This window comes from Accipiter gentilis, chromosome Z (assembly GCF_929443795.1).
Source record: "Accipiter gentilis chromosome Z, bAccGen1.1, whole genome shotgun sequence".
Classification (NCBI taxonomy): domain Eukaryota; kingdom Metazoa; phylum Chordata; class Aves; order Accipitriformes; family Accipitridae; genus Astur; species Astur gentilis.
The window spans coordinates 83,452,469-83,478,710 of record NC_064919.1 but is presented as its reverse complement, the minus strand read 5'-3'; the positions used below and the strand labels follow the sequence as shown (position 1 = coordinate 83,478,710).

General features: G+C 38.2%; 1 protein-coding gene across 1 annotated transcript in view; it reads left to right on the top strand.

Annotated features, from left to right (window-relative positions):
- Positions 1–26,242, top strand: part of RIT2 (Ras like without CAAX 2) — a 174,216-nt gene that overhangs the window by 59,437 nt on the left and 88,537 nt on the right. The window contains exon 3 of the mRNA XM_049795167.1: positions 10,840–10,913. Coding sequence (XP_049651124.1) covers positions 10,840–10,913 — 74 coding nt within the window. The remainder of the gene's footprint in view (positions 1–10,839; positions 10,914–26,242) is intronic.

The following is a 26,242-nucleotide window of genomic DNA, read 5'->3' as shown; positions in this document are numbered from 1 at the left end:
CATACTTATTATTTTCTATCTTCCATTAACTCTCTTTCTGTTAGAAGTAAGATATATTCCTGCCTTGGCCATCTTCTCTTCTATTCCTCTTAGAAACCTCTGAGTTTAATTGTATATCTGCTAAACGAAGAGAGAAGGAAAATAATCAAAAGCTATGTAGAAGTGTGTGTGACCTCGTGGTTGCTATTCTTAAGCACTGATTAGCCAGATTAAAATTTAGGAAGGGGGAAAAAAAGCCTTTTCTGATAACTCTGAGAACATATTTTTTTTTTTTTTCTGTGGCATATTTTTTACTAATAGTAATATTGGTAATAATTATAATAATGAAACAACTTTATTAGAATTCTTTAATAATGATATCTGCCATATTCAGAATCTAGAAAGTCAGCCAAGAATAGAAACCATTGTTAAAATATTTTTATCTGTTCTACACAAAATAGGCTAATTTTTTCATATCAGCTTCATACAGGCAGAAGACCTCTATCTCAGCAACTGGTAGTTTTGATCTGACTCAATCCAACAATCCTTACTTCCCCCTGCTTTGATTCACCAAGTCTCTAGTTGATCCATCTAAGAAACTGAATTGGCAAAAGGAGTTGAAGGGTGCTGCTTGTTATCACAGAAGAGCTTATTCTTAGAGCTGAGTTCTTCAGGCCTACGGTGATACTCCAAACATGGACCTTTCTTAGAAAATCAGGACAACAACTCTTTCTTAGGTTCTTAGCTACTGTAGGTTTAATAGTAGAGTTTCATATACACACTTTCATTGGATTGGGCCACTTATATAATCTGGGGAATTCAGCTCTTAGTCTATAGAGCCTAACTGTGTTTAAGTGTGAGCAAAGTGTCCATCTGGTTGGTGACATTAAGGCAGGAGAGTTTATATGTTTATCCAGAACTATAAACCACAGTGAAGTCACATGCAGGTTGTGGTTTCTGATTCATAACCTAAATATACCAAAGTTCTAGAGCACGATTCATCGCACCCTAACATCTGTGTCTGAAGTTAGTCTGATGAATAATGCTCTCAAATGCGAACTACTATAAAGAAAGCCTAGGTTCTTAGTGCTAAAGAAGGGTGAAATGTCATGTTACGTGGCAACTGAGGAGATTCAAAAGTCCTGGTAATTAGATGACTGAAGTTGGAGTGAACACCTAAGTCACTCTGTGGCTTTAGCCCAATGGTTCTGTTACAGGTATCACAACCCACACACACTGATGATAATTATGATGATTAGCATCATGAACTTAGAAGGAGCTAAAGTGAGACTTGGAACCTGTAGATAGGGTCACCAGTGGAAAACTTACCTATTCCCTGTATATCGTGATTTGTAAAAATATTCTTTAAATGATTTTTTAAATTGGAAGAGACAGTCAATGCTATGGTTTCCTAGAGGTGGATGATTTATCATGCTCAATTCAAAAATCTTCATCACAGGACAAATGTCTCCATTAACCTTTCTTTCATGGAAGCCGGCAGCCATCTACACCTTACTAAATCCAAGGCACCATCCATGCTAATAGCCACGCAGATGTAGTCAACTTGTTAATTACTCCCCCTGAAATGACAAGAAGTGAATTCATAGCTGTCAGATCCTCCCACTCAGTAGCACAATCACGGACTTGAAAGAGTAGTGAAATTGCTACCTGCTATTCTTTTTCCCCAAGATAAGGGTACTTGGACTCCTGTTAATTATCATGTTTTGATTAAACAGGAGTACTTTGTTCACTTTGTTCATGTACATCTTTGAAGTAAATGACATTTTTCTGGAAGCAGAGAAAGTAATGATATGCCTTTATTAAATATTAGTAGCCTTATCTATATTGCAAGTGGTTTCTAACAGAAAAGCAAATGCTACAGCAAAGGTTTGCCTGAGTTATCTTTAGCCTTGCTTTGCAAAAATGCTAACATTTGTAAGAAATCCTATTTTCTCTTCGAGAGCTGGTTCTGAGAAAAAAAATTGTCACTCAAATAGTCTTATTCACATGGGTGGGACACTTTATAAGCAAAATTTAGCCTGTTTGAAGGACTGCAGTACAAGGTCTGAAGAAGAGCTGAGTGAGTTTTCTGGGCAGCGAGTCATATCCTGTATAATTGTTTATACAAATTTAGTCACATCTGTGCATGTTTGCAGATTAAAATCATAAACGGTGGCTTTGTTGGTAACAACATTTGCATCATGACTGATAGTTACTGCACTGGGCCAAATTATTCATATAGACTTTGTCAGTCTTTTATCCAAATCTCTGCCCTATCCCAGCCTCTCTGCAGAAGCCTACCATTTATAGGAAGTGACCTATATATCACATCCAGGGGAATCCTACATTTCACAATATGTTGTTATGCAAGAATCCAATCGGCTTCTCCATCCATATGTTTATGGGAAGGAAGGAAGAGGGGCACATTGTTTTCTAGACTTCATCTTGGTTATATGAATTGTAGTGAGAACTTGATCAGAACTCTTAACAATTCTGTTTTTCATGGGCTGTTGAGAACATACATTTTGCTTTTATTAATAATTACATTCTAAGGGGGAAATTGCATATCTGCAACTGGAAAAAATGTTGCAAATAGTAAAAAAATAATATACAGTGTAGCAGTATAAAAATAGCCTATGTTTCTATAGCAGAAGACATTGTGTTGGATTTTTTTGTGTTTAATTTTCAATCTGCTCCTGGTCCTGGATTGTTTCAGGACTAGGCAAGTAGTTTTACAGATTGCAGATACTCCACATAGGGATTTATTTGTGATAGTCTCTTCTTGCACATGCAGATACTTACAGTATTACATGCGTCTGTGTTTGTATGTGCAGGTACATACATACCAATGCACAAACACGTAAAACCACATGCAGATATCATATCTGTGTGTGTATCTCTAAAACCCGTATAATGAAGCACCTCATGGGAATGGATAAATATCAGTACAGGGTTTACAAGGATCTGCTTACTTGTTGCATCAGAATACTGAGTCAGAAATGAAGTAAAATAATTGTGACGCATGCAGACCAACAGTGTAAAAGTGTTTACTGAATGGAGGGTGAGTAGTAGTGGAGAAAGTGGTTCTTGTAGTCAGTATTGTTATAAATGGTGGATGGCTTTGGTTGATTTCTGTGGAGCATTTGCTACCATGAATGTAGACTGAAGGTGTTGTGTTCACATATACTGTTAGAATTTATTTGCACCATATAAAAACTGAGCCCTCATGACAGCAATCTGACTGTGTGCAAGGTGCTATACAACCAGAGAATGTAGCGGTGAGTTTGCCTTGCTGGCCCCTTAGGTCTTACATTTTTTACCTTCTTTGCCTGAAAGTGGGTGTGTTACCTTGAATTTTGTTGTACGTTGTGCTTTGCCTCCTCCTTGATGAGTACATATAGATGAAAGCCTCTTCCACGCAACACTGCAACAGAATAACTCTTAATTTTGGTTCTTGAAAGCCACCCAGGCCATTGTCTTCTTCTGCAACTGTTTTGTTAGTAAACATCATGATAATGAGGACCAAAAGGGAGAAGAGAAATCAGATTTAACTGACTCAAAGTTCAATTCACTCAGATTTCTGTTCACACAAAACCTTTTAGAGCACAGATAATGCTTCTTTTTCATGCCTACCACAGCCTAAGTGAGATTAAGTTGCTTTTGCTTCCCCTGCTTTTCAGCAGAGAATGAAAGGGTACCACAGTAATGAAACTGCAAGCTGACATTGAAGAAGAGGTGCTTGTACATATCTATAGGTACAACTGGAGGGGGGGAAAAAAAGAAGACAGAAGGTGCAATGGATAACACATTTCCCAATTTGGAAGGCACTGAGTGCATTTCAGGTCACCGCGAAAGCTGCCGTGTAAGTACCCACAGGTGAAAATCAATCAGGCTCCTTCAGCAGCTGTGTGTTATCAGTCTTGCCCCGCAGAGCGCAGATCTAAAACATTAGGCAGCCCAACAGAAGGGAGAAACTTAATTTGAGAGCAGCTGTTTTAAGACAGATACATAATGGCATTAAAAGAGGAGCACTGCAGTGAGGTGAGGACCAAATAGAATGCATATTAGGCTAAGGAAGATTTTAGTTTTAGTATTGTAACCAGATGCAGAGAGTATGGTCAATGGCTGCCAGAATTGTCATTAAAGGGGTTGAGATGAGAGCATGACAGTGAAGAAGGCTCAGTTAAAAAAATACTAATAACACATCGTCAGACTGCATGGGACTTTCAGGGCCTAAACTCAAATCTTTATTATGCTGCAACGATTCTGGGTGGTCAACAGGTAATTTAGGCCCTATCCCCCTCCAGGTATTTAGGCACCAGTTTTTATTGATTGTAGCAAGATTAAGTGCAGAGGTTTATTTGAGGATCTGGGCATAGTCTAGTTATGCTTCTGCTTTCCACTGAAGATACTAGCAGTGCTTATTTCAGGAGGACAAAATCAACTAAAAGGTATGAGTTCTGCTCTTTTGTTTTCAGACTTAGAGAATAGAAATAGCTTGTTGTATTTCTGTTTGCATCTTTACTCATTGGAATCATGACTTATCTTATGAACATTCAAGGATTTGTTTTTAGGTGCCACTGAAGATACAGGAACCTCTAAAACTGAACATAGTAGTTAGTTAAGAGCATGTCATAATGCTGAACAAAGGCTAAATAAAGGAAACGAGAAATTGCGTCTTCAATTGAAATTAATAAGGAGAGCTGGAATGTACAACAGTAATATGCATTTGAATTTAGCAAGGCCATTTGAAAATGACATTACAGAATCTTTTCTGAAGACATATGTGGCCAAGACCTTGGTTTAATATCTTATCTGAAAATATGTTTATGGTAATTTGAATGCTAAAATGAAAACTGAAAGATAGAAAGTGCTGTGTTTCTCACTATGCAACTGAGTGTATAATGAATAAATGTATGAATTCCCTTTACGATAAGCACTTAATGTGACTAATGCTTTGTTTTTTCTCAGATTATTTTAATTTTTCAAGGCCTACATGATAGTCTTTTTGTAAGAATAAGGCTAGCAGTGAGGTCGTATCTGCATTAAATGCTGCATTACTCACCTGCTTCTCTTTCATAGAAACAGCAGAGATGTTCAAAGCATGTGGTTACTGAGGGAAGAGTTTCTAGCCGAGGGTTTGGAAAGGCAGCGGTCATTTTCTCTCTGTTCTGCAAACCATCATCAAGAGACTTCTGCCCGGAATGATGTCTGTTTCCATCACTTGTATAGGCAGGAGCTGGCAACTTGTGCTGTGAGCATAAAACTGAGCAAAACCTGAAAGATCTGACAAAGACCTGACAAAGCTAAACAAATGACAGCATAATGGCAAACACAGTACAATGCTGAGAAATAAATATAATGTAGAATTATGTAACACTAGACAGAACTGGAAATGGGATATTTAAGTATCCTGGCTACTAGTCTAGTACTAATTTTCCTACTTGCCTTCTTTTAAAGGCTACTGCTATCTACGTGAGTATTTATGGAATACAAGGCAATCAAATCTGTCAGTTTGACTATTCTAAGCCATTCATTGCTTATCATGTGTGCATAGCTCATAGGAAGGCAACCTCTGTGACTTGGTGTCCTTGTCTGCAAAATGCTGATAGCAATGCTCACCCAAATTATAAAACACTCATACTCCAGGAAAATAATTATATGTTAAGGAAAGTTGTAAGACCAGTGTAATTTGATGGGCAGTTCCTATGACATGCATATTTTTATCTCAAATAGAAGGTGTTTACATGTAGTAGTTGGTACAGTGGTTTAAGTCCCTGTTCATCCACTCTGTTTTTATTTAAAAATTCCTTGTTGTAAATAGAAGCAGCACTCATGCAGCCAAAGACTCATGATCATCCTACATTCAGGAGCATCTCTGGATTAAAATGTGTATGTAGCAGATAATCTAAGCACACCAAGAACTGGGTCTCCTGCTGTCTCTTTGGCACACAGGGAGAACAAGAGGCAGAACTCCAGGTGTGGCTGACTGAGCTTGGACTTCCTTCTGCTGGTTTGGCACCTGCTTAGCCAAATAAAATATCTTTTGGCTCATCTATATATGTGAGAATCTGTTTGGTTTTAACTGCAATTGATAGTGTATAAGACAGAAGAAGAGACACTATTTATTTGGAAGGAATATAAGCAGAATTAACAAATGGAAGAATGAAGCAGCTGACCTATATTTCAGGGACTGGAACATGTCTGTAATGCAGATGAAAAGCCCTTTCCAACTCCCCTTTAAATTGTACACCATCCAAATCTATTTGTCATGAAGCAGTTACCTGCTCATAGCTGAAAAAAGTGCTTTGATATATTTTTTATGAATCTAGCTTCTCCAGTGCTAAGATAACTGCTCGCAACACAACCTTGCATTAATTATTGTACTTCTGTCTCCAGAATGTTGTCCTGTAAAAAAGGAAAGCTGAACAAAGAGGATGTATTCATTTTACAAAAAAAAGCCAAAGAACAAAGGCTTAAGGAAGAATTTTTTCTTTTCTTTCATAGTACTGCAAAGGACAATCAAACAATTAAGAAAAAAAAGTTAAAAAAAGCCTTTTGAAAAAACATGTTTTCTTGGTTTAAATGAGATATTCAGTAAAAGAGGAAAGAATTAATAACAAAATTAATAGGTGCCATTCAGGAAACAGTTGGAGCTCTATTTGTTTTTTTCCCCACCCTGGAAAACAGTAAACAGTCAGAAATAATTCAAGCCAAGTAGTATAATCTTTTAAGCGGAAATTTTTATATATTTTCAGTTTTATTTTTGACTTTTGTAGGAAATAAAATTCTTAAAGAAGTCCATGTTCTATATGGGGAAAAAAAAAAGAAAAAAGAATAGTTTTCTTTTATAAAATAACTTTTACCAGATATTTTAACTATCAAGTTCATATATTTCTATATTTACATATTCTACAGATTGTAAGGATGCAGGAGTTTTTATTTCATTTTTCTCACTGGTACCCTATGAAATGCTCATTCCTGTAGTCTGTGTTTGAATCATGGTTATATCTTACAGCAATGTCAATAAACTCCATCCACATTTTACCTAAAACAAAAGGCGGGACCTTGCAGTTAGCCTCACAGAAAAAGACTAATACTGAACTTAATATAAGAAATAGAGTTATTATTGTCTCATTTATTGTCTGATTATTATTCTTGTCTTTTTTGTACGTTATCTTCCTGCTTACTGAAATTACTGAAACGACAGCTGGATTTTGGCCTTTTAATAAAGATCACTCCTTAGAGCTGTAGGATGTAAAGTCCAGATACACGTGGCTTGGCAGCTCCCAATTAACTTTAAAAGGGATCATTATATTAGTCTTATAAATTAATTAGGTGAAAGAAAATGTGATGTACTCAAATATTGTGAATAGTGTAAATATACCAGACAGCATTTGTAATAATGTGAATAATTTTTAAAGAGAGGAGATTAGACAGGGAGTTTGCTAGTGCTCCTGATGAAGACTTTCCTGCTTTGTTTTATATATACTCAGATGCTATTTCAGTGGAACATCTTCACTTCTGTTCTTCTCAGTCCACGTGTAAATAGTAGGTTCCCCTCTGATCTCAGGGTTTCTGTTTCCTTAATGTGACCATAATGTGTACTACGTTGCCTGGACTAAAAGGCTAGCCACACAGTAATCCCTCCTGAAATACTTTAGGAAGCATGCGAAGACACCAGGGTTTCTGCTTAGCATTATAGCTACTAATAAAACAAAAATATCTTAACTGGGTTCAATATACAGACATATCCAACTCTTCATCTCTAGGAGGTTGTTTCTTTCCAGGTTAATGCCTCTGCCCTGTAGTCCAACTGAGTAAAATAAAGATGTTTGTCTATGTAATCCCTCACTCAGCTCTATTTCCATTACTTCCTGAGATGAAATCCCAGTTTTAAAGTATTACTTGTAGACCAGAACTGAATGGCAGAGCTTTTCCACTCTTAGCTTCTCTTCTTGGTCTGTATGACATGAGATGGGAAATACGGTTTTCAATTTATGCATCTTCCTTCTATCAACTGCGCTGGAAAAATTCCTTGTCCTAGTAGCCCAGGAGATCAGTGAATATACAAGGTAAATGTAAAGATAGTGCCTCTCAAATCACTGGTTGTGTTTGAGCATTAAGAAGCTGATAGGTCCTAAGTGGGTGCTCTGATCTGATCTCTGGTATGAGGGTGTTGCCTCAAGATAGCGACTCCCTTGATAAGTGTGGGCTCTAGGACTTCCTTTTAAATATTTAAGAGTGCCACAAGAAAAACGGGTATTAAATCTCCCATCTATTTTCCATTCAGTTGCAGGTTGAGAATACCCCTGCTTATCACAGCCCAGTTGAGGATATTTTTAAGCTATTCTAAATGATCTGTACTATCCTGCTTTTTACACATATGCAGAGAGAGAATATTACAAAGGAAAGTCGTATCTCCTTCCTGTTTCATCTTTACATTTCTTGGGGCAAAGGCAAATCCTACAAGTAAAAAACATCTTCCAAATACAGTTGCCTAGAAAACCATTTAGATTCATGTGCTTGGTCAATGTTCAACAGAATTATGTTTCACTGCCACTCACAGAAGATGTTACATCTATTACGAATGAAAATGAGACAGTGATTCTGGCACATCTTTGTGAAGTGCTTTAAGGTCAGTAGTTTGAGAAAAAAAAACCACACAAAAAACCACAGTGGGTTTGTATGTTCAGTGTTATCTTTGCAAAGTAAAAGGGTTATAAACATAGCCTTGCTCCAGCTTCTAACAGTTGACACTTTACTGATTACAGTGGCTTGATATTGGGGTACAGCTGAAGTGGCTCAGCAGGTTATTAGATGTAGATATCATACATTTACTTACTGAAGGCTATGACTTATGTTCAGAGGCCAGTGGGTCTTTTAGTTATAGCTAACTCTGAACTCCTAATTGATTTCCTTAGCAAATAAGACAGGATTTATCTAGGTCCCAACTTCATTTTTATCCAAGTTGAATTTAAGTATGCAAATATCTCTGCATTAACTGTTTTATAGCTACTGCATTAAAGCTCACATTGGTCTAAGTGAAGAAAGAAATGGGACCATGGCATATTGGCTTTCGAGTATCCAGCTGCAGAGCCAAGGGTGCAAGCTAAATTTATGAAAGTCATATGTTAATTATGTATGCATGAATGTAATGGAAATGGGCACCCACCTGCCTGGAAATATATTAATAATACTTTATAGTATCAATAGAATTCATATGAAGGATATACTGTATTTGATTTTATATATTTTCATATTTTGTTTTTAATTTTGAGTTAAGAAAAAAGATAAAAGAAAAAAATTTTACTGCACATATCATTGTCATATCATAATAGATTGCTTAAACTGTAAGTAGCCTAATTCACTCTATATGGTCCCTCTTTGGCACAGAGCTTCTTATTCAGCAATCCCTAAAAAGAGATCTATTGACTGAAACATGCTGCTTGGAGTGCTCTGGCTTTCTCAGCAAGGCAATGTATCATACAATTAATTAAGCCTCTGGGTCATCCTAATATCAATGGGATTAGGTATTTGTTTAAAGCAAGGCATGTGCCTAAGTAATTTGCTGAACTGAGGCCTAAAAGAAGCAGGAGAGTCATGGAAATTACTGTATGTGATTATGTCACTAAAGATAGCTTCCCACTGACTGCACAGGAGTGGGCTGAGTTAAGGCCATCCAGAGGCTTTCGTATCTGAATGCTTTAGTTTTTCCTTTGTGTAGGTAGAAAGCAGGTTTTTACATGCATTTATGAAATCTCATATGATGTGATATAAATATATTATGACACAAATTGGAATGTCCTGAGAATTCCAGCTACCTGCAGTATAATCCCATATTATAATCCAAGTATTATCTCAAGAGTTACAGAGAGCCTATTCCCAAGGGTCTCTGGCAGCCAGGGCTTGCAGGATTGAGTCTTTGAATAGGGCCAGACATATGCTCATGATAATTAATAACACTTCTCAGATGGATTAAAAGCACTTGTCTTGTCTTCATGCCTTAATGCACAGCCAAAGCATGGTATCAGTCACCAAAACCACTGAGGCTGCTATGCATTATTGTTTAATTAAACAACACTGGTAATTTCCAAGACTATTTCAAGTATAAACACGGCCTGGTATCTAAGCTCTGTTTGCCCTTAGGAAAAAAAGTACAAATATTGACATGGGAATGAAATGGAAATGTGAGGAAAACAACTTATGAAAATAGTAGTTCACCTTTTTTGGTTTTGTCCTTCCAAATGTAGGTTGACAAACTCATGAGCTAAGGGAATGGTCCACCAAGCACAGTTTTTCCTCCTCCACCCCAGCCATGATGAGTGTGAGGACAGCAATTACAGAATGTATTTTAAAAAAATCCATTTGCATCGTCTCTGGAGATATTCAGAGGTCTAATTAATTGCTCTGACATATAGATTCATAGAATCATATCTGAGCCAGGAGCCCCCTTCAGCCACAGGAAGACTATCCCAGTAATTTAGATAATCTTTAGCTTAAAACTACTTGCTGGAAAAGCTCTGTGGAAGTGTCACAGTGGTAAGTAAAAACCACTCTGCTGCATAGCACCGGTGTAACACCTCTGAATCTTTGTGACTTAACACCTATGGTCTGTGCTACCTGTTTAAAGAGAGACAAATTTACTTCTTTAATATTTTGAGGTAGTGTAGTAGAACACCTAGATCGCTCCCTTTTGCTAATACTTTGCAATGATGATAGGATTTCTTTTTGTTTTGAAATAAGTAGTTAGGTCAGACTGGAGAGCTTTTGAAAAGCCTACTCCAACTAGCAAAGCTATTTCATTTTCCATTCTCTGAGCCACTCCTATGCTTAGCTGTACTGCACTATATTTTTCAGAGGATGCCTATAAAACTCAAGTCCGAATTGATGACGAACCAGCCTATTTGGACATTCTAGACACTGCTGGACAGGTGAGTAGTTTCCCAATGTGAATCATTCAGTCAGAGATAAACCCAAAGATTTTAACCTCAGATATATGGGTCACAGAGCTAGAAGCAAGCTTTCCTAATCAAACATAAAGGGAGCAGTGGCAGAAGAGCATTGAGGAATTAACGAGGGAGAATATTAAAGGAGGGCTTCAGTGGTATAATATAACTTCAAAATCTGACCAGAAGAGGCACACTAATCAACTAGAAGATAAAAAGCTGTTTGTTTCTTTTTCCCTTGTATGCAGGAACTTCTGTCGCAATCATGGAATGAATAAATGCTGTTGTTGGTTTGTCTTAGGTGTTTATCATTCTTGCTTTTCTGTATATTACAGGAAACTTCTGGTCTACTTGTAGATCAAGTGTTTCGTTACTATTCTTCTCCTCGTCACATTACATTTAAACATCAAATGCTCACCCATAAGGAAAAGATCTCAAAGCCAACAGTAACACACAGTGTATGTATGTGTGTATGCATGTGTAAGCGACAGTCAGGGAATTCAGTTTTCCATACAGTAAGGCAAAAGCAGAAGTTAAATGCACGAATTTCTTCTACCTGACTCAGTTCATCCTCTTTGCATCCCCATCTCAAATGTTTTTATTGTTTAATCAAAATATTGCAGCTGGTTGATCTTTTCCTGAGGTATGCATGAGATTCTGTTTGAAGGCTTTGATAATTTCATGAGTTTCCACAGTGTGTGTGCACTTTGTACGGGCATGAGTCAGTCAACAAGGACGGTAGATCCTTGAAACAAACAAAAAAAGATTTAGGAAATACAAGCCTGGAAACCTTGATCTCGGCTTCCCAAACGTCTGAATGCACCTTGGCTGGGCACTGCAAATGGTGGGAAACGCAGTCTGCTGCCAGGAATTGGAACGGTATCAAGTCATATAAATTGAAAGTAGTTCAGGGGGATTGCGGCATGAGTTTTACATGTGAATGAAATATAGGCCAATTTCAAAGTGAACTCAACCCAGTTTCAGGAATCAAAAGATGCCCTGAATTATTCTTCCTTGACCCAAAATTATACAGTCTCAGCAGTTAACCAGTGACTTGCTGCTGAGTCTCCTGTGAAAGTGTTTGATTCTCCAGAAAATTTAAGCTAAATTTCAAGGCATGTCTCCAAAGCTGTGAATTTAATTGACCTCGAATTTGTTATTATAACAGGCCCAAGAAGTTTGTCATGCTTAATAGTCCTAGCATAGCTTCAGCAATGATTTGGCTGGGGGAAAGAAGGAACATCGTAGTTGCTACCCAATATGTCTGAAAATACCTGTACTTCTGTTGGAGAAAAGGAAGCAACAACTTCTTTGCTCACTCAGGAAGTCTGAGACTAGTAACTTCAGCCCTGTATTGTCATTAGTACATGGTAATTAGTGAAATTATACCTTCGGCTGCTTAGTCTTGTAAGGCTTTATGTGTTAGGGACCTCCTGTGTTAGTCTTTAATATAGTTCACTGTCTAAATCTACTTCATTCTACTCCTAAATTGCCTTTAGTCCTATTTCGTAGAGTTAAAATGCTAAAAAGTAAAATACTTCCTTACCCAGAGCTGAAGAGAGATGATGAATCAGAGTTTATGTGTCCAGCTTTTTGCTAATGAAAAGAGGAGCAAGGTGTTATTACAGCATTTATTCATATTCATAGGTGTGTTCCTAATTTGCCGTGACGAGTGAGAGAGTGCAGGAGTTAAATTCTGCAAACCATAGAAGAGGGTACAGTAGATACAGAGTTCCTTGTGTTGTGCTCGTGCTTACAGACCTGTGCAGAGAAGATGAGCTACCTGATCCTAAATTTGCATCATTAATGCAAATATTTATACAAAGAAAATAAAGCAGCTTAAAATCAAAGCAAAGAATGGATGATGAATGAATCAAAAATAGATAGTCTGCTTTTATTTTGAGCTGTGGAGTAATAAGTTATAAAACCCCAAAAGAATAATTTCTTCTACTTTGATTCTTTTTCCATTTGTTTTTGCTACTAGAAACATAAAAGTTTGTGTTGTTGATAAAAAAATGATAGTATCAGATATTGAGAGTTTCCTTCTCTTCCTAAGCCCCCACCAAAATCAAAGCCTCTTTTCTAAATTAGAACAAGTATTTTTTAAATGATATTTCATTTTCTGTCCACTTCTCTTAAAATGAAATAAAAAAAATAAATTGGAACACAATCTTCAATCCTTTTTGAAATTTTTTAGATTCAGGAAAAAGGGAAAAAAATATCCTTATGCATTGGCCTTTTAAGTAGCTGAAAATATTATCTTTTCCAATTTATACAAAGCTCATATTTTGTCAGTCATGCTCACTTATTAGGAAAAGTTCCCCACAAAACTGTACAATTTTTACATGTTTTTTTTAATTTTTGATCATATAAAAAAGCTAGAACAAACCCTCACTTTTAACTGGGAGTTGGGGGGGCGAGCACGCACTTATTGCCAATATTATGAATTTTAACAGAGCCGATAGTTGTAAGGTAAGAAAAGAAATCAGAATAATGCAAACAGTGAAAGCTGGTGAGAACAATAGTAGAGAAAGTCTGGAGAGTGTTGTTTCAAGAAGGGACCAAAGTATCCATAATACTAGAGGCTCGTGGCATGTAATAACCACATAATGAAATGTGGTGCAGAGATTTTGGAGCAAGCAGAGACCTGTGCCATTAGCACCACGCTCTGCAGATACATCAGCCCAGGACATTGTACAGCCTGGGCATAGCTATTCTACCTCAAAATCCAAGTTGCATTGGTATGAGAAAATCTCAGCTTTAAATTTCCCTGTTTTTCCAGTGCAGACTGTCATCACGGAAATGTGTCTCCGTGTATCTGTGCTAGGAAGCTCTTCCCACTTTCCTACACCCCTATTTTTCAGAAACTGTCCATTCTAAGTATCCTAGAATTAGCTGCTTCTCTTTGCAGATGTCCTTGAATTTGTTGCCTCTCTATCTGCACTACATAGCTCCAGAATAAATCAAGACCTAATCCAGCTCCGATTGAAGTCAACAGCTAAAACAGACTCTTCCCTCACAGAGAGCTTAATGTTAGTCTCACTGAAGTTCAAACTGAAATCCTACTGTGACTTTGGGGACTCAAGGTAAAAATCCAAAGCACCCAGTTACGCTGATGATGGTGTGCTCTGACGGTAGCTCGCTGGGTTTGATGTTAAAGCAGAGATAATGTTACAGCTTCTAAATCACATCGCGGAAATCTCATTTCTCTCTGGGTGTCCTTGCAGCCATAAATACTTCATCATCAACTTTGAATAATGTCTTTAATCACTTCAGAAGATCAAGGAGCTAAAATTGTAATTCTTCCTTATTTAGGAAACACAAGAAGTCAATAGAGAAACCAACTGAAGTTAATGTATTTTGTTGTTTTTCTAGAGAATATGCTTCACCAGATATGCTCCTCCTTTCCCTGCTGTATCTGTGCACTAATTGAACACTTCAACACTGGCCAAATATTGTGATTTATTAATAATTAATATAGTTCTTGATTTTCAAGTCCAGAGTTAATAATCCACATCTGATTTCATACCTGAAACTGGATAAAAATCTTTGATATTTTAACTGATAGATACAATTTGGAGCACCAAAACCACAAATGGTGCTTCAGAAATACATTTCTGGTTCTCAACTTTCTGAAGTTAAAAAACATTCAAAGTGAAAACTAGAAACATGAATAAACCATTAGTATTGCTTGTCTAGTTATTGGTTTTCTTCTTCCTATGCATATACACAGATGTCTTTAAATACATCAGATTGCTCCTCTCGGGAAGCAGACTGATGTTTCATGAACTCCGGATGCATATTTTCTACGTCCTCAATTGTCCTCTAGTGCTCTTGTGATATCATTTTTCCACTGAAGATATAACAGGACGCACATTCTTAATGTCTGTAGGCCTAGTGTAAGTAGTTATGCTTTACTGAACTCACTACCCCTGCTTTTCACCAGCCCGTACACCTGCAAGCGGCGTAGCTTGTCTTTACCACGGCAGTCAACTTCCGACAGAATAAGGTTACCTTTGCCTCGGAGAGTTTTAAGAGCAGGTATTGCAGATGTAGCTGCTCATAGCCAAATTACCATAAACAGCACTTGCTTGAGCAGTTCCTGCCACAAGGCTTGCAAACGTGGCATGCAGCAAGAAGGAAAGGAACGAAAAATTGATGTTCATTGTCTTTTTCAATGGCACAACTGAATCTAGAAGACATGCATCCTTAGCCTCACAGTTGCTGCTAGAAGAAGCTATCAGTGATGCCTTTTGCTCTTCTTTAACTAGAAGTTCTCTTCTTAAACCAAAAGGTTTCTTTTTGCATCTACATTTCAATTAAAACAAACCCCAAAAGCAAATAAAAGCAGAGTAAATGTGAGACTAAGGTTCTGAATGAATTTTATTTATTTAGCTTTTAACCCTTTAGGCTAGCTACAATTTGGCATGTGGAATAAGTAATAAAACCTTAATGGAAATCTGCAAATGCAAATATAAAGGCAGCTTGAGCTTCCTTGTTCAACCAGGTTCGTGGGACATTTTTTTAGTAACTCGCCTTTGAAATTCGCCCATGTGCCTCTCTCTAGCCCTTAAGGTTGGGAGAGGTGTTGGCAGGGAGGTAGTTCTGGGATTTCCCTTTTCTTATCCAATGTGTCATAAGCCTCATCTGCTCTTAAATATTTTTCATTTAAACTGATGTAAACTCTTTGATTTCCAGGAAACTTGTGGGTGCAAATGAAAGGACGTTCAGACCTCAAATCCTTTATTTTGTGTTCCATTCCCTTCACGATTATTCTCAGATAGTGACAACCCCCAGCTGCTCCAACCGTGCACAAAAAGCTTCCACACAGAGTTATAGAAACCTTCTGTTCACTCATTCATGCTTTCTCACTCTCTCTTCTAACTTAAAAATATGTTGCTACTTCTGGAGCCCAGTTTGAATTCCTCCTCGTGGAGCATACACAGCAGTTATCTCTCCTGCTGTATTTATAAACTGTTGACTGACACCAGAGCTTTTATTCTTGCCACAGCTTTCCTCCTGATGACACATTACCCAACCTCCCTGTTTAGGCCTCACACGGAACGTTTAAAGAGCATCAGAGTTCCCTTCACTGAAAAACAATCTGAGATGACCCTATGTAGAAAAGACAAAATTGTTTTCAGACTCGAAGCAGGCAAATATGCAGAAAAATGGATTTCTCTACCTGTCAGTGAGACAGTACATCTCAAGATTATTGCACCAATTTTTGCTTGTTAAAACGTGAGCTTTTTATGATAAACTTAGTGCACCAGTATATTTCCCAGGTGTGAGTCAGAGACTTGAAAAATTGGCCTTAAAATGTGATGGCATGCCATTTCAGGGAGATTTTCCTTTGTCTGGAGCTGTGTGCACATGAATTCATTTCCAGGCAGACACTTTTCAACCTGACAACAGCAGTGTGCTGTGTAGTGAAATCCATCTCTCAAATTGCTAGCAAATCACAGGACATGTTTATCCTGCCAACCTCCAGGACTATGATTTTTGCCCCCTGCTTCAAGCTTTGAAGAGGAACCGTATTAGTCCCAAGAGCCCTTCAGATAAACACACTTTCTCAGACTAAACACTATAGTCCGATGACTCACTCGGGCTGTTATCTGAGATCCTTCTGCTTATTATCTAAACATGCTGCTCTAATCCTGAATCAATGGAAGTCGAATTTCAAACTACACCACTACAGCTTATCTCAAGGAAATGTAAAATGCCTTTTTGGTGGTAATTATATTTTAATGGGCCTTTACAGTGTGTTCTTTTAAGGAGGAAATAATTTCAGTGCACTTTCTGCTAGGTACTGCAGTGGGTAAATGAAATCCATTTTATTTTTAAAGCATAGTAGTAGAGAACTAAGCAGCAACCATTAACACAGTGTATTAGGTGAAGAACATCATTAATTTTATTTTCTTTATATGTTGTTGTTTCATAGGCAAGTCAAACCATAGCACTGAAAATTTGGTGGATTCTCAATACAAACTGTTCTATACTTTCTAGGAAGAACTAAAATCTCTCCCATGACCAAGTCATTTTATTTGGGAACGAACAGATTTTGCAGAAGCATTTATTTGGCACAGATACTGAGTGAAAAAAACAGTTCCAGTAAATCATAGGTGAAATTGCAGACCCGACTCCAATTTCCTTCAAATTATGGGCAAAATATTCTTTGGCTTCAGTAGGAAAAGATCTAGGCATATACCATCAAAAAAAGAGTATATTAGTTTAGCAAGAACAGACAACTAGCAACTAAGATTCCCAACTTCCTTTCCCATCCATGTCAATGAATGACTCATAGTGCAATAAAGGATGAATCAGTTTGTATTTCTAGGTCTGCATTTATCTTTCTGACAAACAGGTGCAATAAGATGTTGCGAAGAGCAGGCATTTAGGGTGACCATGAGAGTTTATTGAGTCTAGTGATACTGATTTCTTGCTCCTTGCTACCATTCCACTTCAGTAAAGTCAATGCTAGTGGTTCCATATTGCAGGTGGAGGAATACTTTCCAGTGGTTTCTGTTCTTTTTCAATAAATTCTTGTTTTCTCTTGAAATGCTTTCTCTCTTGCTGTTCTTTGTCTTTTTTTTAACTAATAAGTTCCAAAATACAGTGATACTGCTGAATGATTTATGACTTTTTTAAAATAAGAGCTTTTAAAAGAAGAAAATATTTTATTACAAATTCTGATAAAAGTAGCAAAATCCTTTTTTCTTCTTTCCAGATCTTTCCTTGTAGTATTTCCATGGAGGGTTTTTTGTGTTCTGGTGTACATCATATAGAAAACATGTATATAAACACATCCCATATGATTAGACTTCATCCTGGTCCTCCACAAGACTGTAATTATGTAAATTTACCTTTTCTTCTAACATTACAAACTGTATTGTATACTTTTTCTTTTCACTATTGAACGGCACTGAAGCCCTTTGAAGTTACTTTCAGCAGATGTTGGACATGCTGTGACTGTGTCCTGATTTCTGTGTGTGTGTGTGTGTGTGTGTGTGTGTATATATCCAACTGTCCTAGATAATCTCAGTAGGAATTCTATTTTGCAGAGTTTTGTCTATCAAAAGCTACTTGTTACCAAGCAGCTGTGCGCAGACCAGGGACTCCAGTGGACAGAAAACTGTTTTCTAGCTGTATCAATTTTCACAAAATTCAAATCAAAAAGGTATTTCAAGGACTAAAAACTTGGTTTGCATGTTGAGAAAACAAGCATGTGTAACAGCACCACCTGGTGCCATTTGACCTGGGAATAACAAATGACCAAGAGAAGGGACTTTTGCAAAGCAGGGTGCTAATGCTTCTCAAGAAAAGTGGGTTGTCCCAAAGAACTGTAATTTTTAAAATTTATTTGTCTTTTATGCTATTCTGTAGCTGCTGGATACTCTTACTAATACTTTGAATGATGGTGTCTCCAGGCAAAAACAAAAGAGAGCAAAAAGTTATCTAGTCTTATCTGAATCATCCAAACCTTTGAATTGCAAAAGCTGGAAGAGGCTTTCTAAAGATGTTATTTTAATTTCGCACTAGCAGGTGGGGGCTGGAGAAGCCTAAAACCAAAAGATATCTTTCACAGCTGAAGTTCCAATACTTTTGCCCCAGAACCTGGAAGTGGCATCTCCCCCAATGCCTCCCTCTGCCAATTTCCGCCCCCTCAAAAACAAAACCCCAGAAAAAGTAAACCTCACTAAATTTTTAACTCCATTGCTTGTCACCTCTCCTTTATAATCTAAGGAATGTTATTGCATTTATCCAGATTTTTAAAAGAGGAAATGAAGAGCAGAGTAGAAATTCAAGAAAATAATTAGTGAAAATATGGAACATTTTCTGTTTTGGTTTTTTTCTGGTTTGGTTTGGTTTGGGTTTTTTTGTTTGTTTGTTTTTAAACTGGATGTATTTCGGATATGTATTTTTCTTACTTGCATAGGAGAAAGCTTGCATAGCTTGCATAGATTTTTGTGCCTGCTTTTATTTTGTGCCTAATGGCTGAGGAGAATAAATTGTTGCCACGGGAGTTCCATGTCATTATCAGAGCAGTGGGATGATGTGAAACAAGCCATGCCAGAGAGCAATCTTTTATTTCGAAAAGACAAAAATCAAAAGCTTAGCAGTAGCTGGATTGGCTGTACCTGTGTAAGAAACCAGATCTTCTCTTGCTTGCAGTAGGGTAGAGGACTAACACCTTGAAGCAAGCTGAAGAAGTCAGACTCCACTAACTTTTAGAATTGCAGATGAGTTATGGCCTTGTGTTGGGCAGTCTTGGCATATCTCAGAAGCTACTCAGCATCTTTTCAGGATCTATTGATCCAACCTAGATACCTCATGACTTACAGTTTTGGAGCTCACTCTTTGTCCTGACAGCTTTTTTCTAAAGAAATGAAAACTATTCTCCTGTTTTATAGGAAGACGTAGAGGCTCTGGATCTGAAAATGGGTGTCATTTACCCCACCAGAAGTGAATTAGCTTCAGTTAAACTATTCCTGACTTACTTTAGAACCTAGATATCATAGAAACTGATCTGGATGAAATCTTCAGTGTATGTTGAATGTATGAAGCAACGATCAAGTCCTTAAGAAGTTAGATGTTTGTTTGAATTGCCAGAGAAAAATTGGTCCCACTGAACATCTCTTAGTGCCGGAGAGCTGAATTTCATGTGAAGGTACCTTCGAGACATTTTGTGAACTGCTCACAGTGGAGGTGACACACGTTCCTGCTGTTTCAGCTAAGACTCTGTTCCCCCAAGTCCCCAGAAGGTCACTGAGAGCTGTGTTGTAGGGCTGTACATATAGATGCCAATCCAGTGACTGTGCATGTAACGCTACCTAGCCATCTCACTTGCACCACAAATATTTGTGCAAATGCAAAGAAAAAAGAACAGTGGGATCTCCTTCATGCTGGAAGTCATAGGGAAATGACAACTTAGTCCTTCTCTGTTACAGACTCATACCAGATTTTAATATTGTAAGCAATAGAAAATCAGCGCAGCTATAGAATAGCTATTTTGCATTCGTATTGGTGATGGTTTATGTAGTCCCCAGGGAGCACATCCCTCAGATAAACACTGAGCTAAATTTCAGTGGCAGAAATGAACGCACAATTGATTAAACGCTACAAAAGTCTAAACCAGCCACCCTGCAGGTTGTTTGCTTCTCCCCCCCCCCCCCCCCCCCCCCCCCCCTTTCAGAATTTTAGCTCAAATTATATCTCTGGTGATGAGTAGGGCACAGGGGAGGAGAGACAAATACCTGTGTTGTGGAATTTTTAAGGCAAGCACACTTGTTATGGAAGTCATCATGAGAGAATATATATGCAAGCCGGAATATCATTTGCAGTCATTTATCAGAGCAATGAGGTGTCTGACTCCACAGCCTCCTGCTTCGCTTCTGCGAGGCTGCACAAGCCTCACTGGGGAAGATGGCAAGTCTGCAATGCCCACGTAAGCTGACGAGGGCTCGTTTGAATCCCTGGCGAGCCCTTCCTTGCAGCTGCAGTCATTACCTCTTCACTAGTGGGTTGTTGTCTTTTTTTGTTGTTTTTTTTTTTCTCTCCTCTGCTGTTTACTAAAATGTAATTACTGAGCTATTAATTCTTTCCCTTTACCATTTATGATGCATTTGTGATAAAAGGTGAAAATTGGCTTTAGTCTTTCTTGCATACCAATGAGGAGGGGGGAAAAGTATTATACGGTGCACGATAAACCAAATGCAGTTGGGGGTTTTAGAGCTAGTTAACAGTGAAGATTGCTTCAGTGCCTGCATTTAGGAGAAAATTACTAAGGTGTTTATCCCTAAGAGAGAAACCATTAGCATTAATATGAAAGAAAAAGACAGTTCTCTGAGTTAGGGAGTGTAGCACCGAGGCATTTTTACTGGCATTGTGGAGAATTGATATGGTGATTTCATCCATATTTGGGGATGAATGAAAAGTAGATATCATCTCCCAGGTGATGGAGTGCATATTTTCATTACTGCATGTGACAAACCATCTTTGGAAGAGCAGGATTAATAAAGTTAACAAAAGCACAATTGCAGCAAACTGGCAAATATATTATCACCTGAAGGCAGGAGGGCAATTAGAGTGGGAACATTGGGAACATCAGTGTGGAGAAGGAGGGATGGTCTACGTGCCAGTGCAGGTTATTTAGTAGGTCCATAGTAAGAAAGAAGGGTCACTGTGTGATGTTATTTTTTGAAGTCCTGAGTTATTTTATTGGAAGTTGTTCTCATTTGTCTTTTTTTTCTATATTTATTTTTCATTACTTATTTTTTTTCTGCCAAGCTGATGTGGTTCAATCTTACTTTGTAAGTCAGCCATAATGCAGAACAGTATAAGAATACAGAATAGTGAGTGCAGACAAAATGTTCCACAGTTAGTGAACGGGGCAGTGCAATAGTGATCCATCAGTGTTCAGGGTGTGAAGGAACATCTACACCTGCTTGTCATGAGACTTAATCCTGCACGGTCTGTGACTGTGAGCAATACCAGATATGATGGGAAGAAGTATCACAGCTGAAAAGAGAAGGGAACCTGAATCTTTTAAGCCCACATGTGGGAAACAACATGAATTCACAAATTCTGAAAACAGATTGTGTTCCTCAATGATTTAAAAGAGTCAGTAATCAAACTAACCTTACAAACTGGTGATTTTCAGAAAGGGTGAAAATTTAGACATACCAGTTCGAAGTCTCAGACTCATCTGAATGAAGACGAGACTAATGTCCTCATGAACTAACCTGATGTAGTGACTCAGATTAAGAAATGAAAGTCTATTTTTAACTAATTCATTCTTTATATTCAGGAATTCAGAGGTTCATAAAGGCTCTCCAGTAGTCAGAGATTAAAGATGTATTAACCAGTGTAAAGGAATCCATCTCTTTCCATGCAAGTACATCAGTCTTCAGAAAGAATCCTGAACTGAGGTCTAGTGTAATACCAGCTCCTGTCTGGGGCTGAAGATCTCTTTCTAGAGGGAGAAGGCTGATGCTGAAGAACATAAGTGTGGGGGAAAGGTAGGAGAAGTAAGCTATTCTAGAAAGTCTTTGGCCAAAATTTTGTGAAAATTAGGGATATAAGATTATGCTTGCATTTCGTGTTCAGTGCGAGTCTAATAGTGTTTCTTAAATTGCCAACCATCCGTTCAGTTGACTCAGCTTGGACCATCTTCTTGCCCATGGGCAAGGACTTGAGGTGCTCCCTGTCATTCAGTCTACCTAGGCGAGCTTATCTCATCTCCTCCATTTCCAGAGTGTACATGGACCCCCAGAAAACCCTGGAAATGAGCAGCTAAGAAGTAATGCTGCTATTTATTGCAAAAGTGAAAATTATACCTGCGTCTTCCAGCAAAGATCATCTGTCATGAATATTCTCCTTCTTCATGCTTTTTTCCCTTTCCAGGTAAATAAATTAGCTTAAACATGGGGAGGAGTGGCCAGATAAATAGGCACTGTTTTTAACAGGGTTGATATTGTTGGTGCTAGTTGTCTTCTAAATTACAGATTAATTTTAGTATCTATTTCAGCTTTTTACGTGTACATTCCCAGAGTTAAGAAAAGGCTACTGATTTTGTACAATGTGGAGTTCATAATATTGCCTTGGAAGGCTGTCAGATTAAGTTCAGAAAGACATTAGTCTGCTAGGAACATGGACTGTATCTTTTATGTTCTATTTATACTGTTCCCATCATCGGTGATGTGCATTTTGTCCCCAGTACAAATTCACAGAAGGAAAGGGCTATTGCTGTTTTATAACAGAAGCAAGGATTCCTTCCTGTAATTATAAGGCGTGAGACACTGACTGATCATTAATCAAGGGACTGATTATAATAATAATCCACTTCCACTGCAGGCTTATGGGCTAATTCTCATTTATACTAATCCCATTTTGAACTGTTCCTGGATCATTACTAGAGCAGGCAAAAAGGATCGCGAGAGAGGGGTCTGATGTACACCCAGAACAGTGCAGAGACTTGATGCAGAGAAGAATCAGTCCCTGTCCTCCAGTATTTAAGCCAGGGCCCCTGCATCTTCTTTGGTCTGTGTCTGAGCTCTTATACAGCTCCCTTCCTTCCTCCCAGTGATGTGGCAGATGGTTTAGGCTGGCGCAGGTGGCCGAGTACCACCTGCTGCAAATTTTTCTGTATCTTTTGCTATATAATGCCTTTTGTTGTTGCTGTTTGCAAAGGATGACTGGAAATAGGAGGGAAGAAGGAAGAGAACGTGAAGTGATGCTGATATCGTTCAGTGCTTTCTTGTTTTCCATTGTGTCATTGCTGGGAACATAGAGATGGTGCGCAAGCAAAGGCAGCAGGTTTGGAACTTTGATTTCTGTGATGGAAAAAGGGTATCTGTTTATTATCTCCTAGTATAACTTAACCCATACTGAGCGTTTCCCACTGCTGTGTGCTCTGAAGGGAAAAATCCTCTATTGGCTTTAGGCACTAAATGTTACATCCTCTTGACCTTTTGAACTCCGTTAGAAATAAAACAGCCTTGTAGAAAATAAATGAAAATTTTAAAGTGGAAAGGAGGACAAGCCTTATCATCCAAATGCATGAAGGATATGACTGGCCAGGGGCTGTGGCTCATATTGTGGACCACAGAGGCTTGGACTGGTATTTAGTCTCTGTTGAGGTAGTGAGAGAGGTACGACGGAAAGCCATCCCTGGTATCTTAAGCGCTTCTCTGAGGATGGGTTGCATCACTCTCTGGAGCCGATCATCTCTCTCTCCTGACTGTAGAGAGAGACTTGACAACTAACGTAGAATAGGTGAGTACCTCTTCAGTGGCAGAAACCAGATGAAACAAGTCCCATCCTTTGCATCTAAATTAGTAGCGGTATCATGGTGGTTGTAAGATAGAATATCCACCCAATCTCCTGTCTGGATTCTTTCTCATTTGAAAAGTAACTGCTGCAGTTTTTTTGCTGCTTGCTTTTACAAATAAGCTTTTAAAAGCTACTTGCTTTTACGCCGCCCGCCCCCGTCCCCCCCCTCCCCCCCAAAAAAACCCGCAAAACAAAAACCCAACCTAAAAAATTAGTGAAAACCAAATAATTATCACAGCACCTCTCACGAGTGTGTTTTCCTTGGGTAAATCTATTTCAGGAGGTAAAAGAAAAGGAAAGCACACTTTATGACAACCAGTGCCAGGTGAATGATACGTAATCCCAATGAAGTCAACTGTGATGTTTATGTGTGTAAGAGAATTTATTAACAGAGAGAGATGGGAGGGTTGTACTTTGGCTTCAAGAAATCATTTGCTGCTAAAAAATAATTTTTAACCATATTGGCAAAAACTTTCCTGAGATAGAAGAAATTCTCAACTTGTTTGTAACCAAGAATTCTGTTGGGTTGGTTTTGGTTTTGGTTTTTTTTTGTTTTGTTTTGTTTTGTTTTGAAGTGAACAATGCATTTGCACATATTTCTTCTATGTGGTATGGTCGTTACATTTGAGTTCCTCACTCACTATCTGAAAGATTTTTTTTTTTCTCTCCCAACTGAGTTTCCTGTGTCCTTTTTATTCATTTTCCACTTGTTTGTTCATTGTCACAGATGAACAATATCCTGCCTGTTTCCAAGAACATACCTCCCCCCTCCCCCAGTGTTCACTAGAAATGTAAAAAACCCCTTCATAATAAGAATGACCCCTGTGGTAATCAGGGAGACAGCTTTGATTAAGAACATCTGTTAGCAGATTCCCAGTTCTAAAGTCAAGCAGAACATAAGACAAGAAGATACAGAAAGTGGCATTTCTCAAACTGTGAGGCTGGCCTCCCTGGGGAGACTCTGACCTCTTCCAGAGATACCAGCCAAGATCATAAAAAAAAGAACAGACATCAAAATGTGTGGAGTGTGTGTGTAGTTTGAAAAACATGACACCTTTGTTTCTGAGGTGCTGCATCTTTAAATTTCTAAGCACTACACCTCTGAGGAGGATGGAGAAGGACTGCACTTCTAAGCATTGCACGGTGTTTACTCCTCAAACACATCGCCACACAATGAAAAAGAAGGGACAGATATGGTGACCCCCTGCTCATTGCCTGTGTCCTCTTTTTTTTTGTTAGTTCTTCTCTTCTTCCCCTATTTCTTTTATCCTTTTGGGGCTGACAAGGCTATCTATTAGCCATGCATAACACGGGGATCCAGGAGAATTGGCTTCACTTTTCAGTTCTGCTGCTGTAAAATGCTGATGTGGAAGAGGTTCCTTCATAACAATTCCTATTCTGAGTTGGATCAAAGCTTTGTTCAGGAGGAAATACTTAGGAAAGAGTAAAGAACCAGGCTTGGCTTCAGTGTCCTTTGTGATACACCTTCCTGAACATTAGACCCAAACTGTTACGTTTGATAGCAACCCATAAACCAATCCTTCATAAGGATCTAGGTATCTAAGTGTACTCTCTCTGACTTTGCTGCTCGATGCCTTTATTTCTTCTTCTGGAGACATTAGGATGCTGATCTTATTGGGAAAAGTTTCTAATGTCTAAGAAAGAAATGGAACATGCAAGTTCTATTTATATTTCTATGAAAGCAATATGAATTTTAAAATTAATTAAAAATATTGCTCTTTTTGAAAAGCTTTCTTTTGCTTGTTATGAAAAGTGAGATAAAAGAGGATAAATCAAGATGCAGAGAGAAAACAGAGGTTAAGTATTTTCTTTGCTAAGTTGTTCTCCTAAAAGCTAGTAGAAAAAGCATATACAGAAGAATGAAATGTGGAAACGGACACTCTTCCAAGGATCAGTGTGGCAGTATTCTTGGGCAGGAATGGATTGGATTATGAAAGCCAAAGCATTTCTAGAGTTGAAACTTTTGAAAGATGTAAAAGGCAATGAGATAGGTTTCTACAGGTATGCTGGCAACTAAACAAAGACCAGGAAAAATTTGGGGCTGCTGCTGAAAGGAGTGAGTGGCCTAATGATGAGGAACATGGAAAGGACTAACATACTTAGGACTTTCTCTGTCCCAGCCTTTACAGGCAAGCTGTGCTCTTACGCATCCCACATCTTTATGCCTCTGAGGAAAGTTTGAGGAAGAGATACACTGCCCTTAGTAGAGGGGGATCAACAGGCCCAAGTTAGTTAATCTGAGTGTCTGCAGTTGGATACAACAGGATGGAATGCATCTGAGCATGTTGAGGGAGCTGCTCTATGTCATTGTGAAGCCATTCTCTCATCTTTGAAAAATCACATGAGATCCCTGAGAACTGATTAAAAGCAAATGTGACCTCTATTTAAGAGCAGCATAATCATTGAGAGATTTTCTTGCTAACTTTCTTCAACGACAGGTAGACATAGATAATCATATGAGG